Source organism: Aricia agestis, chromosome Z (assembly GCF_905147365.1).
Source record: "Aricia agestis chromosome Z, ilAriAges1.1, whole genome shotgun sequence".
NCBI classification, from domain to species: Eukaryota; Metazoa; Arthropoda; class Insecta; order Lepidoptera; family Lycaenidae; genus Aricia; species Aricia agestis.
In genome coordinates, this window is record NC_056428.1 from 19,368,543 (window position 1) to 19,383,514 (window position 14,972).

Consider the following 14,972-nt stretch of genomic DNA (forward strand, 5'->3'; position numbering starts at 1 on the left):
GCGAAAATTTTAGGAAAAAGTCATTACACATTAGGATGTGTGTAAGAGCATTTTTTGTGATTTGTATGGACGGGCGGCCGAGCTACATGAATTTTCCCAGATAAAAAAAAACGTTACTGTTTCAGCGCTTGTATTTTTACAGCGAACTCGATATAGAGTACACACTATAGTATTATCACTTTGTTTTGTAACATTATGAATAATACCGAATTCAATTTGTATCTGCTATTTTCATAAACACAATTTTTAAATCGCAATGGAGATAATAATATGACAGATGATGTATATATATAATAAATTGACAAAGCCGAGCATTTGTAGCAGGTACATAATAGTGGGTGTGTCGTGCCCGTGGCTTCGTCTTGGGTGGCGAGAGGAGCGTCGCAGAGTTTTAGTGGGTAGGGTCGCGGCACATACCATCTTCGCCGCGACGAGCCCCACATATCCGCAGCGGGAGTCCCCATCCCCTGCGTCGAATGCGTTAATGCATTTCTCTGCGTGAAAAAAAAAAAAAAAAAAAAAAAAAAAAAGGTACATAATATAAAATATTAATCAATTTCCGTGCGTCACTGCAAATGACGTTCAGTCTCTTTGACTACAATATTTGGCAATGTTGAAGTTCTCGTGATAAGGGACTTCCCCGAACGTATCTAAAAATAAACAATAATACGAAATGATCAGATTTCTAAAGATATTAATTATGTAGAGCAGTGTTTTTCAAACAATGGGTCGCGACTAGAGGGTCGCGAACCCTTTGTAGGGGGGTCACCAGTTGGAGGAATGTAGAGTAAATCTATAGAGTCTACATGATAATATTATTATGATGTCTTTTATAACTCAGAATAAAGGCGTAGAGATAGGAAGATGTATGGATGTATATTATATAGAGTTAGGGTTTACTGAATCGGTTTTGATGAAATTGGTGTATAAGAAAGATCACAGGCCAATTTAAGTAAGGACGTCAATCAAGGACATTTTCCGAGTAGTAAGTATGAGTTTCTGTAGACGCCTGTAGTTATAGTAATCGCAATGATTACTACAGGATTCATGCGTTTTGTACTGTTTTTACTCTGGAAAGCGATATGTTTTCGATCTACAAGTCTGAGACCGTCTCGATTTGATTCAATTTCGACCGATCTAGAGTAGATACACTCGAGTATTCAAATAGAAATTTCCATCCTGCAGGCTTAGCATGGTCACCATAGAAAAATTGCTTTTTACGGAAGAATAGAGATCCGCCATTTTGTCACTAAAATCTGTCAATATGTCCATTCTTTCCCGTTTCTAATGTTGTTATGCTTAGCCTGCTGATACGCAAAATGTACGGTTTCCACGTCATTTTCTTTCAGAGCAGAGGCGTATTAACATAATTTAGTCCTACTTAAACATGTTCACAAACTGTTAAGCGATGATAAGAGGAAAGCTCGGTGTTATCACTTTTAGCTAATGGGGTAATTGGCTGATAGGTACCGTGTTTTATTGATTTATTAACAAATGTTTCTGATTAACACTTAAAATAAACGCATTACATACCCACGATCTAATTTTAAATGAAAGAAGGGTCATTTACACGAATATTTTTGATTACGACTTAAAGTGACAATACCAATGTAAGTCTACAATTAATTATCTAATGCAGCAATTTATGATAACCATAGACATAATATAATTATGTCTATGATGATAACTATGAATAGGTATAAAGATGTTGTTTAACGTACCAAGACGATTTGCTGTGAAACATTTTTAGGAGTTACAACTGTCTTTATCCAAGACTCTTTTTTAATACTCAACTGTTCCTTATTACTAGACTCTACTCCCAACTCTTTAAGCTAACACCTAACCTTAAATACTATAATAGTATTTATTACCTTAAATAAAACTTTTTATTTTTTAAAACGGAAAACAAAGATAATACGACGGACGCAAAATATATCGCTATCATAATATTTGCGCAAACAATGAAGTTAGTTGCATTTGCGGCGACGTCTCGCAAAGTCGTGCGAAGCGCGCGCGCGTGTTATGTGTATTAAAAATGGCGACTAAAGATGTAGTTTTAAGTGCCCAGGGGCCCTTAGCACCCCAGGCACAGATGCCAAGTGTAGCGAACCTCAATATCAACAAGTCTTCAAGAGTCCAAATCGGTCCGAAATTCGTGACGGTCACCCAAAATGTGCAAAACGCGGAGATGGTTAAAGGTGAGGCGTTATCCTCGTAATTAAATAAACAAATATAAGGAAGACAGAAATAAATCATGAATAAATGAGTTTCAATGTGTCTGTATGAAATGATGTATCGATGAATGTTATGTTGTAGTTAAGGGAAGATGTATGGATGTTTAGATAGTGTAGTGTCTCTTCTTCTTCAAAAAAGCAAAAGCAAAAGCTTCTAAACAGATTTTGATAAAATTTAGCATGGTAGTGATTGTAAAATCTGGATTACAGGCCATTTAAAAGCATCTTAACGATTTTGACAATATGCATAGAGTGGTTCTGCTTTGGGTTTTTAATGTTAGCGGTCTTGCAGGGAATCCTCTTTGTCAAAAAGATGTTTAAAGAGTCATAACATCTAACTATATCTTTACAAACAAGTAAAATAGGTTTAATAATATTTAGTAATACTTATTGGTAGATTTTAATTAATATCTATATCATTTTGATAATATAGACATTTTGAACACCTAGCTTCAATTACCTAAGACATACCTAGTATTTACCTAAAACTAGCAATGAATAATGGTACAATAAATATAATTTGTCTCGGAACTTGTATCGTGTCTTGTTACTTCATGAGTTTGTGTCATCTAAATAAATACTTACTCATAAAGAGTAATAAAATTAACGCAAAGACAATGATAATAAAGACAAGAAGGTTATGCTTACGAATAGGTACACAATCTTAAGTTATTTTAAACTAACATAGTCTCGATTATGAATCCAGGTAGATGAACACATCAGATACAATTATTTTGATGATCGTTGTAGGTAATACCTTAATTAATTATTATTATTGATTGTTATGATAAACGAATTTCAGCGCAAATTTATCATGAGAGAGTGAAGAGGTTACAGATAGACAATGGCGTACCCAGGATTTCAGCTAGGGGGGGACTATTTTGCGCAGAGTAGAGAAGTTTAGGAAAATTGACGTTTATTTTATTTTCTAGGGGGACAGCGACCCCCCCCCCCCCTCTGCCCCTACCTGGGAACGTACGCCCATGCAGACAGACAGACGTACCTACTTTCAAAAAGGACCAGCAGAGCAATAATAATATTATGTATATAAAATAATATAATTATTCTAAAAAAACCTACGAATAATAAAAAACAGATATCAAGTGGTTTTCCGCAACGAGTCAACGGAAAACCCCATACAAAAGGTCAATCACAATATTATTACTACTCACTCAACTATCATACTTAGATTATACAAACAAAAATGATTGAATGTTTTCAATGCGGCGATGTCGAAGACTAGTTGGTATTATAGTTTAAATGACATTTACTGTAGCTACTTACAAAATACATAGATAAATTAATCACTGTGGTCTAGGGAATGCAATCTCATTCTCGCGGGATCTCGGCCTTTTTAGCAAGATTAATCTCGGACATTCTCGGACGAAAAAAAGGCGAGATCTCGCGAGTTTGACGAGAAAAACGTCTTATTCGAAGCGCGGACTGACACAGACGGAGGTTCGATCACGGAATAAAAACAAAGAGGAGCTGAACTAAGCAACTGTGCACTGTGATTTACAACTATATTATATATTATATTATAAAAAAAAGGAATTAAAATATCATTGGTTTGATGCATAAAAATCTATTGAAATAAAATTGTGAAAATTATTTTTTTCTTTCTAATACGTCTTATTAGTCAATGTTTATTACGTTTTACCTAATTTATTCAAATATTGTGATTATATTTGCAAAAAAAATCCACTAGATGCTAATCTCGCGAGATCTCGAAATTGAGGAGGTCTCGCAGTATTGTTATTCATAAACTCGCGGGATCTTGCTTGAGCCCCAATCTCGCGAGATTTGCGTTCCCTACTGTGGTCCAGTAGCATAGAGTTTCACGGGTTTTATTCCTGCGTTAGAACACCAAAACATGTCTGCAGGCAGTGCAGGCTGAGAATAGCCACAGTAGAGGTGGTTAAGTTATGTTTTAGGACAACTCCACAAAATGACAGATTGACAGAGGAACTTCATTCTACCGTTGAAGGAAACTCAGAACCTCCAGGTTCTAAAAAGTTTCAGCACGAGTGACGGCCAAGTATAAGTATTCCATACAAAGTACACGTATTTGTATGGACACCTTGCTCAGTGAAAATAGTAATAGTTTTTCCTACAAAATATCCTTTTTTGTTGCAGGTAAATGTCTATGTTTCGACTTGATATCGGGACACAGTTATGGCGGTCTCAGATGTGCCGTCGCGGTCTTCGTTTGCTGGTCTCTTATAGTGGCCACTGGTCTTTCCGTCTACTTCATATACATAGTACTACCCAGCCAAAGAACGCGATTAGACTTAGGTACATATTTCTTTTTATTACGTATTTATGCAAGCAATTTCTTCACACTGCTTTAGAAGTTCTGCTCAGCGAAATATTGATAACAAACTTGTGTATGAGCTGTGTACAAAAACGAAAAAGTAAAAGCAAACAAACGTAATTTAAAGAGTTGTGAAAAAGCAAATTGAGTTCAAACTATTTTTGAGTTCAATTCAATCTGCAATATTATAAGGTACATATTCATGTAGCTATCAATATTATCATAAGTCAATCAATTTTATATTGAAATAGAATCGCGCAAGCTATACCTAATACTCAACTAACGAAATTGCGTTCGGCCTATTAAAATAGAACTGTTTGGCTTAAGGTGTGCAAGCGGACTGGTACCTTCGGCGGCAGGACTGGCAGGCGATGCCGGCCTATGACGTGGAATACCTCAATACGCCCGTCCCCTACGCCATCCTAGGACACTCCGGCCTCAAATACTGCGATAACAAGTACGACTGCATCAACGAAATGTTGTACATCCAAAGGGACAACTTGCGTCGCGAACTCGGCGATATAGGACCTAATTTCCTTATAGCTGGCAACGGAGACTTGTTCGAAGGCCGAGGAGCAAACGTCGTGCCTGCTATGGTATCCTCATGGAACCGGAAAAGCATCGCGATCATGTTATTGGGAGACTATCGAACAGAAATACCGAAGGCAATACAGTTTGAGCGCATAGACTTCCTGCTGAAAACGCTCGTTGAAAAAGGCGCTTTGAAGGAGGACTACGTTTTGTACGGACACTGCCAAGTCAAAACCCACTTTGTGAGTCCAGGACTTAACGTGGTGAAAGAGTTAAGAAGATTTTCACATTGGAAGGACGATAATTACACCACATGCTTAACTGCTTAGACTTGGGCAATGGACAATTGATTAATATTTTAAATTTTAATTATAAATAATGAGTGTAACAATATTATCATATTAAATAAGGATCTCATTTTTATACGAATAACTAAAAAATACAATATTATTATTATAGCTAAGCTAATGATCTTCTAAAATGCCCATTATCGAATATTTAAATTGATATTATTGTGATATTTTTTGTTTGTACTCAATTGATTTCATATTCGAATTCCAATTGTAACTTTTTGCAATACAATGTCTAGTATTAAAATTAAACTGTATAGATTGTAATAGAAACTATAATAATGTGAATATTATAGTTTCTATTACAATCTATACAGTAATCATTCTCTTAATTTATAATGGGTCTACGTCTACTTTATCAACGCCACATCCATAATTTGATTCTGAAATAAAGCTTCTAGTCCCCAGTACACGGAACTAACTTTTTTCTGATACATACAAATTTACCACTTTGTGAGTGCCTTGTTTACGATGAGTCCGACAAACTTTTCTATGCGAAAAATTTCGGCGCTGCTGTGTTTTCGAATGCTTGACTCCTGGAATTGTCGATATGACGTCACCATGGCTCCTCGTACATACAACTTTCATTTTTTGGAATTTGTTTAATAAAGTTAATTTAAAAACAGTTGTCAACTTGTCCGACAAGAATCACGCTGCGTATGGAGAGTCCGACAGCCCAAGATGTCGCTATGACGTCACTATGACTCTCCGTACATACAACTTTAATTTTTTCAAATTTTAATAAAGTTAAGTACCTGGATGACCGAGCTTTGCTCGGTATAGCAAACACTCATTTACTTCGTGTTACTTAATAACGCCATCTGCTGGTCGTTAAAACAATTAGTTGCTAACAAAATAGTATTATTATTCGCCAATAGATGTCAGGAAGAGTCATATTTTTCAGTTTATCGATTATCGATAAAACACGAATAAAAAGACATTTTCTGAAAATGATTCCTAGCTAGATCGATTTATCGCCCCCGAAACCCCCTATATACTAAATTTCATGAAAATCGTTGGAGCCGATTCCGAGATTCCAATTATATATATATATATATATATATATATATATATATATATATATATATATATATATATATATATACAAGAATTGCTCGTTTAGAGATATAAGATTTAAAAACTATGGTCAACTTGTCCGACAAGAATCACGCTGCGTATGGAGTGTCCGACAGCCCAAAGATGTTGATATTACGTCACTATGGCTCTTCGTACATACCACTTTAATTTTATTCAAATTTGTTTAATAAAGTTAAATTAAAAACTGTGGTCAACTTGTCCGACAAGAATCACGCTGCGTCTGGAGTGTCCGACACTCCAAAGATGTCGCTATGACGTCACTATGACTCTCCGTACATACAACTTTAATTTTTTCAAATTTGTTTAATAAAGTTAATTTAAAAACTATGGTCAACTTATCCGACAAGAATCACGCTGCGTATGGAGTGTCCGACAGCCCAAAGATGTTGATATTACGTCACTATGGCTCTTCGTACATACAACTTTAATTTTATTCAAATTTGTTTAATAAAGTTAATGTAAAAACTGTGGTCAACTTGTCCGACAAGAATCACGCTGCATATTGGAGTTTCGACCAGCCCAAAAATGTTGATGTGACGTCATTATGTCTCCTCGTACATACAACTTTAATTTTTTGGAATTTGTTTAATAAAGTTAATTTAAAAAATGTGGTCAACTTGTCCGACAAGAATCACGCTGCGTCTGGAGTGTCCGACACTCCAAAGATGTCGCTATGACGTCACTATGACTCTCCGTACATACAACTTTAATTTTTGCAAATTTGTTTAATAAAGTTAATTTAAAAACTATGGTCAGTTGTCCGACAAGAATTACGCTGCGTATGGAGTGTCCGACAGCCCAAAGATGTTGATATTACGTCACTATGTCGAAAACGCAGCAGCGCCGAAATTTTTCGCATAGAAAAGTTTGTCGGACTCATCGTAAACAAAGCACTCACAAAGTGGTAAATTTGTATGTATCAGAAAAAAGTTAGTTCCGTGTACTGGGGACTATTCAAAGTTTCATCAAATAACATTAGTCCAATCCTTATTATTAAAATGTTTGGGATCAGCAACTTATTATATTCTAACTGATTTCACTGATTCGTAGTAAATAATTTTTGCAACAGTTTTATCAGCCAATGAGACCTACATAAATAATGATAAGAGACTAAAATAATCCTTATCAAGTGCATTCTTAGTATTTGCAGATAATGAAATAAGTTTACATTTTTGATTATCCTTTCGACGCAAAATGCACTGTGTCATTTTGCCGACGATACCTAATGCTTGGCACTGGGAATTGCAATCTTCTATCACTTCCACTTATATTTTAGAAAGCAGATTTTTACAACCCATCTGCATCTTTAGTATGGAGTGTAGATGGAGGAGAACTATCTCTGTATGTAAAAAGTGTCCGCTGAAATGCGTTAAATTAGGGTGGCGCTACGGTAGCAACAGGGTTTTTAAATCATTTAGCAGCTTTTATTTTAGCTATTTTAGGTTATATTTTTCGAAATATATTGGTATTAACCCAGTAATTCTGTGACTCGGCTATTCGGCTAACTTCAATTTATATTTTGTCACCAACGGCTACATTCATTCCATAATCCATACACTTTGCTGCAGCTAGTGCCACTCTTGTAGGATTTTTCAACTGTTATTTACTGCGTACAGCTGGACACTTTTTCAAATAAATCCCATATATTCTACCACTACTATTCCATAATCTTTAGGTACCTACTCACTACTCAATGGTTTCATCAGCTGGATAAATAAAATGAATAACTCTGTCGACTGTAAAGACCCATCACACACCATGGATTATTTTTAAATATTCGTTTCCATTAAAAAGCTGAAGGTGGGAGTATTTCTTTTCAACTTTTTTTAAGATGACGCCTGCAACTCCGTTGCGCCAAATTCGTTCATCGTGCAGGAACCTTTTCCGGGATAAAAAGTATCCTATGACGTTTCTCGGGACTCAAACTATCTCCATACCAAATTTCAGTAAAATCGGTTCAGCAGTTTAGACGTGAAGAGGTAATAGACGGACGTCTGTCCGTCCGTGTCTGTCTAGACAGACACACTTTCGCATAATATTAGTATGGATTTTTATACCTTTCGTTAATGCTTTAAAGAGATGGTGATGTATTTCCAGAGCTCCCGCTGCCTAAGTATCTGTGGAACGTAGTGAAGAACAGCTCCAGGACGGAGCGAGTCTCGTGTGTGGTGGCTCTGGTGGCGGTGGTGATTTGTGTCACCCTCATTGTATACTTCACCACGCGGCCCGAGAACACTGACGATACTGTTGATATGCGTAAGTTGAAGAGAAGCCTTGAGAGACATACACATACCAAAGTTTGCCTTAGCGTAAACACACACAGCGGCAGCGGCACCGCTGCGGCGCCGTGTGTGAACAGCCTTAGCGTCTTTGGATATGTACCATCGAAGAATTAATTGATTCTTAGTGCAAATCTACGTCATTTGGTCCGATTATGTCAATTCAATGTTAATAATTGTGATCTGTCGGCTGGGTTTTGCATAACACGACCAAATTACGTAAGTCCCTCATCTGCCTATGAATCAACTCTTCTGATAGTACTAAAGTTTAACCATCCTAAAATTATGTGGTTCCGCATCAATGATCACCTCAAATCATACTGCCCAGCCAGAAATGTAGCAATTTCCAGCTTGCTCAAAAAAGTGCTCCAAATTAACTAGTTTTGGGGATCTTTAACGAATGTCTATTCTATTACACGGTTCCTTAACAAAGTTCAGGTATTCCGTACATAATAATATAGTTCAGGTATTCCGTAACCCATTTGAAAACTTGTAGGTTGTTTCAGCGCCTCACGAATGGAACATAACGCGACAGATGTGGTTGGCCCAGCCTTACAACAACTCGGAGAGGACGACGCATTTCGACCCATTGTTTATCGTGATCGTCCAACACAGTGTGAGCAATGAGTGCCGACGATTCGTCTCATGTGCTGCCGAATTGAGGAACTTGCAGTCTTATTTCATAGACACGAAGCAGTATGATATACCGTAAGTAAAGACCTTTTGATATGTCAATCACTGTGTTGCTTGCCCATTGTTGCCGATGCGAATGCAAATTCTAAACAGATACTAACATTTTTAAGACTGACCTTGTTCATAATCAAAATCCACCCAACCTACCAGATGCTGCGAAATATATATTATATTATTTTAGCTCTGTACCTACCTGTAAAAATCTCTGGCGATATTCTTGTTTGTTGGTGTTTCACTTTCTTTATCTTCAGATATGTTTTAAGGTTTCTTTTTGTCTTCTTGCAGTTACAATTTTCTGATCGGCAATGATGGTCGCGTGTACGAGGGTCGTGGCTGGGGCGTGGTCGGCGCTCACACTTTCACCTACAACAGATGCTCTCTGGGATTGGGCTTCATCGGTAAGTGGTTTGGCATTTTAAGGATCGTTATGGATTTCAAACTTAAGCTGGACGCTGACGATTGAACAGGATATGACAAACGGCTGAAGGGTATCCAAAACTTTTCTGCCACCAGGTGTCAATTTCAAATATGAAGGATTCTCATTAGCATAAATGGTGTCAAAAATGACTTATGTGCTGAACATTCGAGACACTCCCCTTCTACTCCGCAATCTGCATGCGGTTTTAGGCTGCGTTTACAAGAACCAATAGAATCGTTGCGCTGAATGTTGTCAGGCAAATGAAGCGTTCACGCAACGCAGCTTAGCTCATCTCCGGTGGAAACGCAGCCTTAGTGGGTAAGTCGGCTTCTTCTTTTAAGCTATCTTGCTTCTTTACAGGTGATTATCGCGAAGAAATAAACCCTTTCACTCGAGTCACGGAGGCTCAACTGAACAGAACCCATATGCTGTTGGAAGACGGAGTACGACTGGGCTTCCTCAGACCAGACTATCAGATAGTTGGAGCTAAGGATCTCCAAGTAACGGCGAGTCCAGGGTCCAATTTATACAACGCACTCCGCCAGTGGCCAAACTATGACCACCAGAAAAGGTTTAGAGGTCTAAGTTGCGAACAGATATACGAGAAATATAAAAATGAGCACCTGTGATGAGTAGACTACTAGTTTATCATATCCTTAAACTATATTCTAACATTGTGTAAATTTTAAATACATAATATGATTTGTTTTGGAAGTTCATGTTGTAATATACTATTCAAAAATGCCCTTATCAATATATAAAGTAATCAGTAGCCGATTCTCAGACCCACTGAATATGCATATAAAATTGGTAAAAATCAGTATAACCGTTTCGGAGGAGTACGGTCACTAACATTGTGACACGAGAATTTTATATATTAAGAAGAAGACAAGATGGGAAAATATTATGTCGTCTTTTTCGAGCTTAAATCGCTGAACTGATTTAGATTTTCAGTACCAGATATAGTATACCGATAGTAAGTAACTTGGTTGTTGCGGCAAAATGTACAGTTACAGCGCTGTAAACAGACTACTGCGTGAAATTGCCAGCAACATTTTGTAGTTTTTAAGTCTAAGCACTTTCATAGGAAAACACTCATAATATTTTGCCGTGCTTAGGTAGTATGTGTTGTAAGGCATTTATTTTAAGGGTTCCTAGTTTAGTCTGATTCGCGTTAAGTTTCCAGTTAATCATCATTACTAGTACTAATGTCTAACTGCCGCACTTAGAGTGGAAAATTATTTATTTAAATGTAATTAACTTAAAATTTTGACATAAGCCTCATCTGTCAAACTCTTTAATAAATTGAAGGTTAATCATAATTAAATGTCTCTGAGTACGATGGTTAATTAACAGTAAGCCATTTTGACAATTACACCGATAACTTGCGACAAACTTAACGCAAGTTGACCATTATGTATATTATGTATGTCGACTAGATTTAAATATAGTTTTAACTTTTATATGCGCAAATTATAATATAAGTTTTTCAAATAAACATTAAAAAAATAATTTTCTCTTTATACTTTACATAAGACTATTTATTTTTCTAAAAGATTTACAGAGTACAAAATTATTAGCAACGAAATCGGATAAATGAATTATAAATAAAGTAACATAATAATGATAAAGCTTTTAAAAAATTACCCGATACCATTTGGGAAATCTATAATTTATAATACCGGGGTTCTAAGTGCGAGAGTCGAGAAGGTGTCAATTTGCCACATACTATCTGTAGCATATTTTGCATATTGTTATGACATAATATTATTTTTGTCAATTTGTCACATACAATCTATTGTCAAGCATATTATTATTAGAATGCTAAGTCGCATTTTGACATCTTGTCGATTGTCGCTTTGTCTAGGGGGCATAAAGTTTCAAGTTCTATTTTTTTATACTTTTTAGTGACACATTCAATTGAGACGGAGTACTGAGTGAGAGATTTTGTTGCTACTCTGAGTACATCACTCAACTCTTAATTTGTCCGATAAAACAGAGCTTCTACTGGCAAACTATTATAACCAATTCGACGCCATACAAATTCTATAGTCCGTCACAGAACACATATAAATTCGGTCATTGACATACAATAGTCTCTTTCATTCACACACGAATTTATCGCTATCCTATCGTACACCCGGGGAAATAGATAACTATTCCTATGTGAGTGAGTGTGACCTGAACGAATTTCCACGTGTTCGGTAACTCGTGCTTTATTTATTCACACCAAGTGGCTACAAAAATTCTCTCTCAGTACCGAATACAATCAGCATATCAGGTGATTAAAACGACCCATTTGATATAATGACATAGTTTATTATAAGTAATATATTACGTTTAGTTTATTGCATGACCGGCACTGTTATACCGTCGCGCTACAGCCTGTAGCATACACTACAAGGCGCCGGGAGGTCGATAAATACACAAATAAATAGGAAATAAAGAACTAAAACAATTAAAAAATGTATACAGTCGTCACTTGATTAGCTGTATATACCCTCGCTCGCCCCCCTAGCCTGCCGGCGCCTTACGAGCCGGCATACCCGAGCTAAAGTTTCCGGCATATTCCATTACCGATACCGGCATATTCGAAGTACGAGGTTCTTTTAGGCAGGACTCGAGGCGCGCTTGGCCCTATGCTAATGACTAATGCAAGTAGACAGTGATAACGAAGCGTACGGCATACGTATGTTCAAAATTCCTATAACGTCTCTTTGGAATTATTTATATTTATACATAACTTCAAACACCAGTTTACTTTCCACATACACAGATTCAAAAAGATTCGCAACTTTTTCTTCGATCAATTTCATTGAGTTAATATAATATTATGTTTTATTTCATTTAATTACATCTATATAAATCAATAAATATTATTTGTTGCTCCCCCCCCCCCCCCCCCCCCCCCTCAATGACATTTAAGATCACACTGTAGACTAGTTACTATTTCCGATAATCTTACCGACATTACACAATTTGGTCAGCTAATATGAACACACTTCATATTGCTTTACAAATTTCCTTTATAAAGTCAACGAAAACAAATCGACATCGCCGTAACGCACGAGCGTCCGTCCCGGCTTACAAAATAATATAATACCAATATTATTGCAATAAATATTTTCTCAGTCTTTGGTTACGTTTCCAGTACGTAGCACATATATTAAATGCTTTACTTTGATTAATTTAAACATAGCTTAATATAAAATGTTGTTCGTCCGCTACAAGTTACATCACTCGTAAGTCGCAACTCACTCTCGGAATTTTGAACAACGTAATGCGAAAAAGAACCTCACAACAATTTAAGCGAAACAAAATGGTATTCTAAGTGTTGTGGTCCCTAGAGGCCATCGCTTATCACGACGACGAAGTTAGAAAACAAAAATATTACATTGACATAACACTCGCTAAGTTTAAGGTAAGACACACTTGGCGAAGTACGCAACGGAGCAACGCGACAGGGCCAAATATTCTTTGTATGAAATTGTAAAAGCCCAACTGCGCTACGCGGCAGCAAAACTACGCGACATAGCACTACATCTCTATACGTGAAGTGTCGTGTCGCTCCGCAGCAGTGCAGTTTAAAGTCTAGTGCGATCTTACCTATATGGAAACAGCAGACGATACGTCGATAGTTATTTATTACTTTTTCTAACTTCATTAACGTAATTCGCGATTGCTGGCTAAGGATTCTAAATAATAGTTTTAAAATCAGCGAATCAAGACTCTATTTTATTTCATCAATTATAAAAAATCTGTTCTATGTAATTTGATATGTTCCTCGCTCGTAAAACAAATACTCGGCGAAACGACCCTCGCTCTGTGAGGTGGGACTAATAAAAATAATAACGCAACCACTAAATGCCGCTAAACAAAAAAAAAATCAGTCAGTCTCGCGACGGTGAAAGACACGTGGGGGTTGAGCTACGTCGCATAAAGCCATTATTTTCTGTCACGTAGAAACATCGTATGTTAGAGCGAGAAAGCGACTCTCTGGGTGCCAGATGTCTTTCTCGCTCCAGCAAATGGTGGTTAACGTGAGTAAAAGAGATAGATGTAGCTCAATCCTGACGCTCTGAAAGGCGTGAGTGGCGTGGGGAGAGTTGTATCGACAGAGGCGAGTAAATTGCGAACGTTTGGCGACGCGACGCGACGAGACTCGAAAGGAGAAACTCCTTTACTTTTAGAATGAGTAACGTAACTTAAAATTTCGGTGTTTAAATGAAATATAGTCCATGATTTATACAAAAGACATCTGTATGTTAGCCTATGATGAGCAAATATACCTCTGCAAATAGGTAGATGAGCATATTAGTCCTGCACAAACGTGAAGAACGGACTGACCGTGTGCAATCTTATGTTCGAGTCAATCTTACGTTTCTAAAATATTGTCATACAACAAATGTTATATTATTATCATATAACAGTATCATAAAACGTATTTAATTTTTCAATTGTCAACCTAAAGATTACAACTACTATTTTGTCAATATTTATACGTTATTTTTATATAATAAGGACTCTGAGATTTATGGTCAGTCTCCATTCTAGATTAAGTTACTTTATTAGTTTCTCAGTCAATTGATTTGTGAAGTAAAAATATCGGGAGAGTACAGGGGGCTTAGGTAACGTTTTCTTTATTGTTTTATTATTGAATGGCCTATCAAAATGGAATTGACATGACATCCACGGCATATTATCGAACGGTTATGTCAATTCCATGCATTTTTGATCGGCAATTCTATAAAGAAGCGATAAAGAAAACACGTTGGCTTAGCCGTCTCTTTATATGTCACAAACATCCTTACAAACTCCACCGAATCGCCCGCGTCGTATCACCATTGTTCGCCAAGCCGTAACAATACCATTTAACATGTACTACTCTGATTTGTCGTCTCAGTCAGTCAAACGACAATTTCTGCGAAGTATTGTCATTTTCCTGACTGATATATTATAGTCAGTCAGATAGGGTAAGATGATCTCCGAGATTTACTTACCTCTAATAATTATAAGTAGCTGACTAGGAATTGCAATCCCATATGTTAAATCTTG

At 36.7% G+C, this 14,972-nt stretch overlaps 1 protein-coding gene across 1 annotated transcript; it reads left to right on the forward strand.

The window, feature by feature from the left end:
- The first annotated feature begins 1,988 nt into the window (after positions 1 to 1,988).
- On the forward strand, positions 1,989 to 10,636 carry LOC121738365 (peptidoglycan-recognition protein LF-like). The gene is made up of 7 exons (XM_042130355.1): positions 1,989 to 2,198; positions 4,371 to 4,529; positions 4,876 to 5,402; positions 8,627 to 8,783; positions 9,313 to 9,514; positions 9,785 to 9,897; positions 10,278 to 10,636. The coding sequence occupies exons 1-7, from the start codon at positions 2,036 to 2,038 to the stop codon at positions 10,544 to 10,546; spliced, it is 1,590 nt and encodes a 529-aa protein (XP_041986289.1). The 5' UTR covers positions 1,989 to 2,035; the 3' UTR covers positions 10,547 to 10,636.
- The last annotated feature ends 4,336 nt before the right edge of the window (positions 10,637 to 14,972 follow it).

Excerpts from the sequence above, each read along its gene's own strand:
- LOC121738365 (XM_042130355.1), top strand. The coding sequence starts at position 2,036 with ATGGCGACTAAAGATGTAGTTTTAAGTGCCCAGGGGCCCTTAGCACCC. Across the intron at positions 5,403-8,626 it reads ATTACACCACATGCTTAACT|CTCCCGCTGCCTAAGTATCT; the intron begins GCTTAGACTTGG and ends GTATTTCCAGAG. Across the intron at positions 8,784-9,312 it reads TGACGATACTGTTGATATGC|CGCCTCACGAATGGAACATA; the intron begins GTAAGTTGAAGA and ends AGGTTGTTTCAG.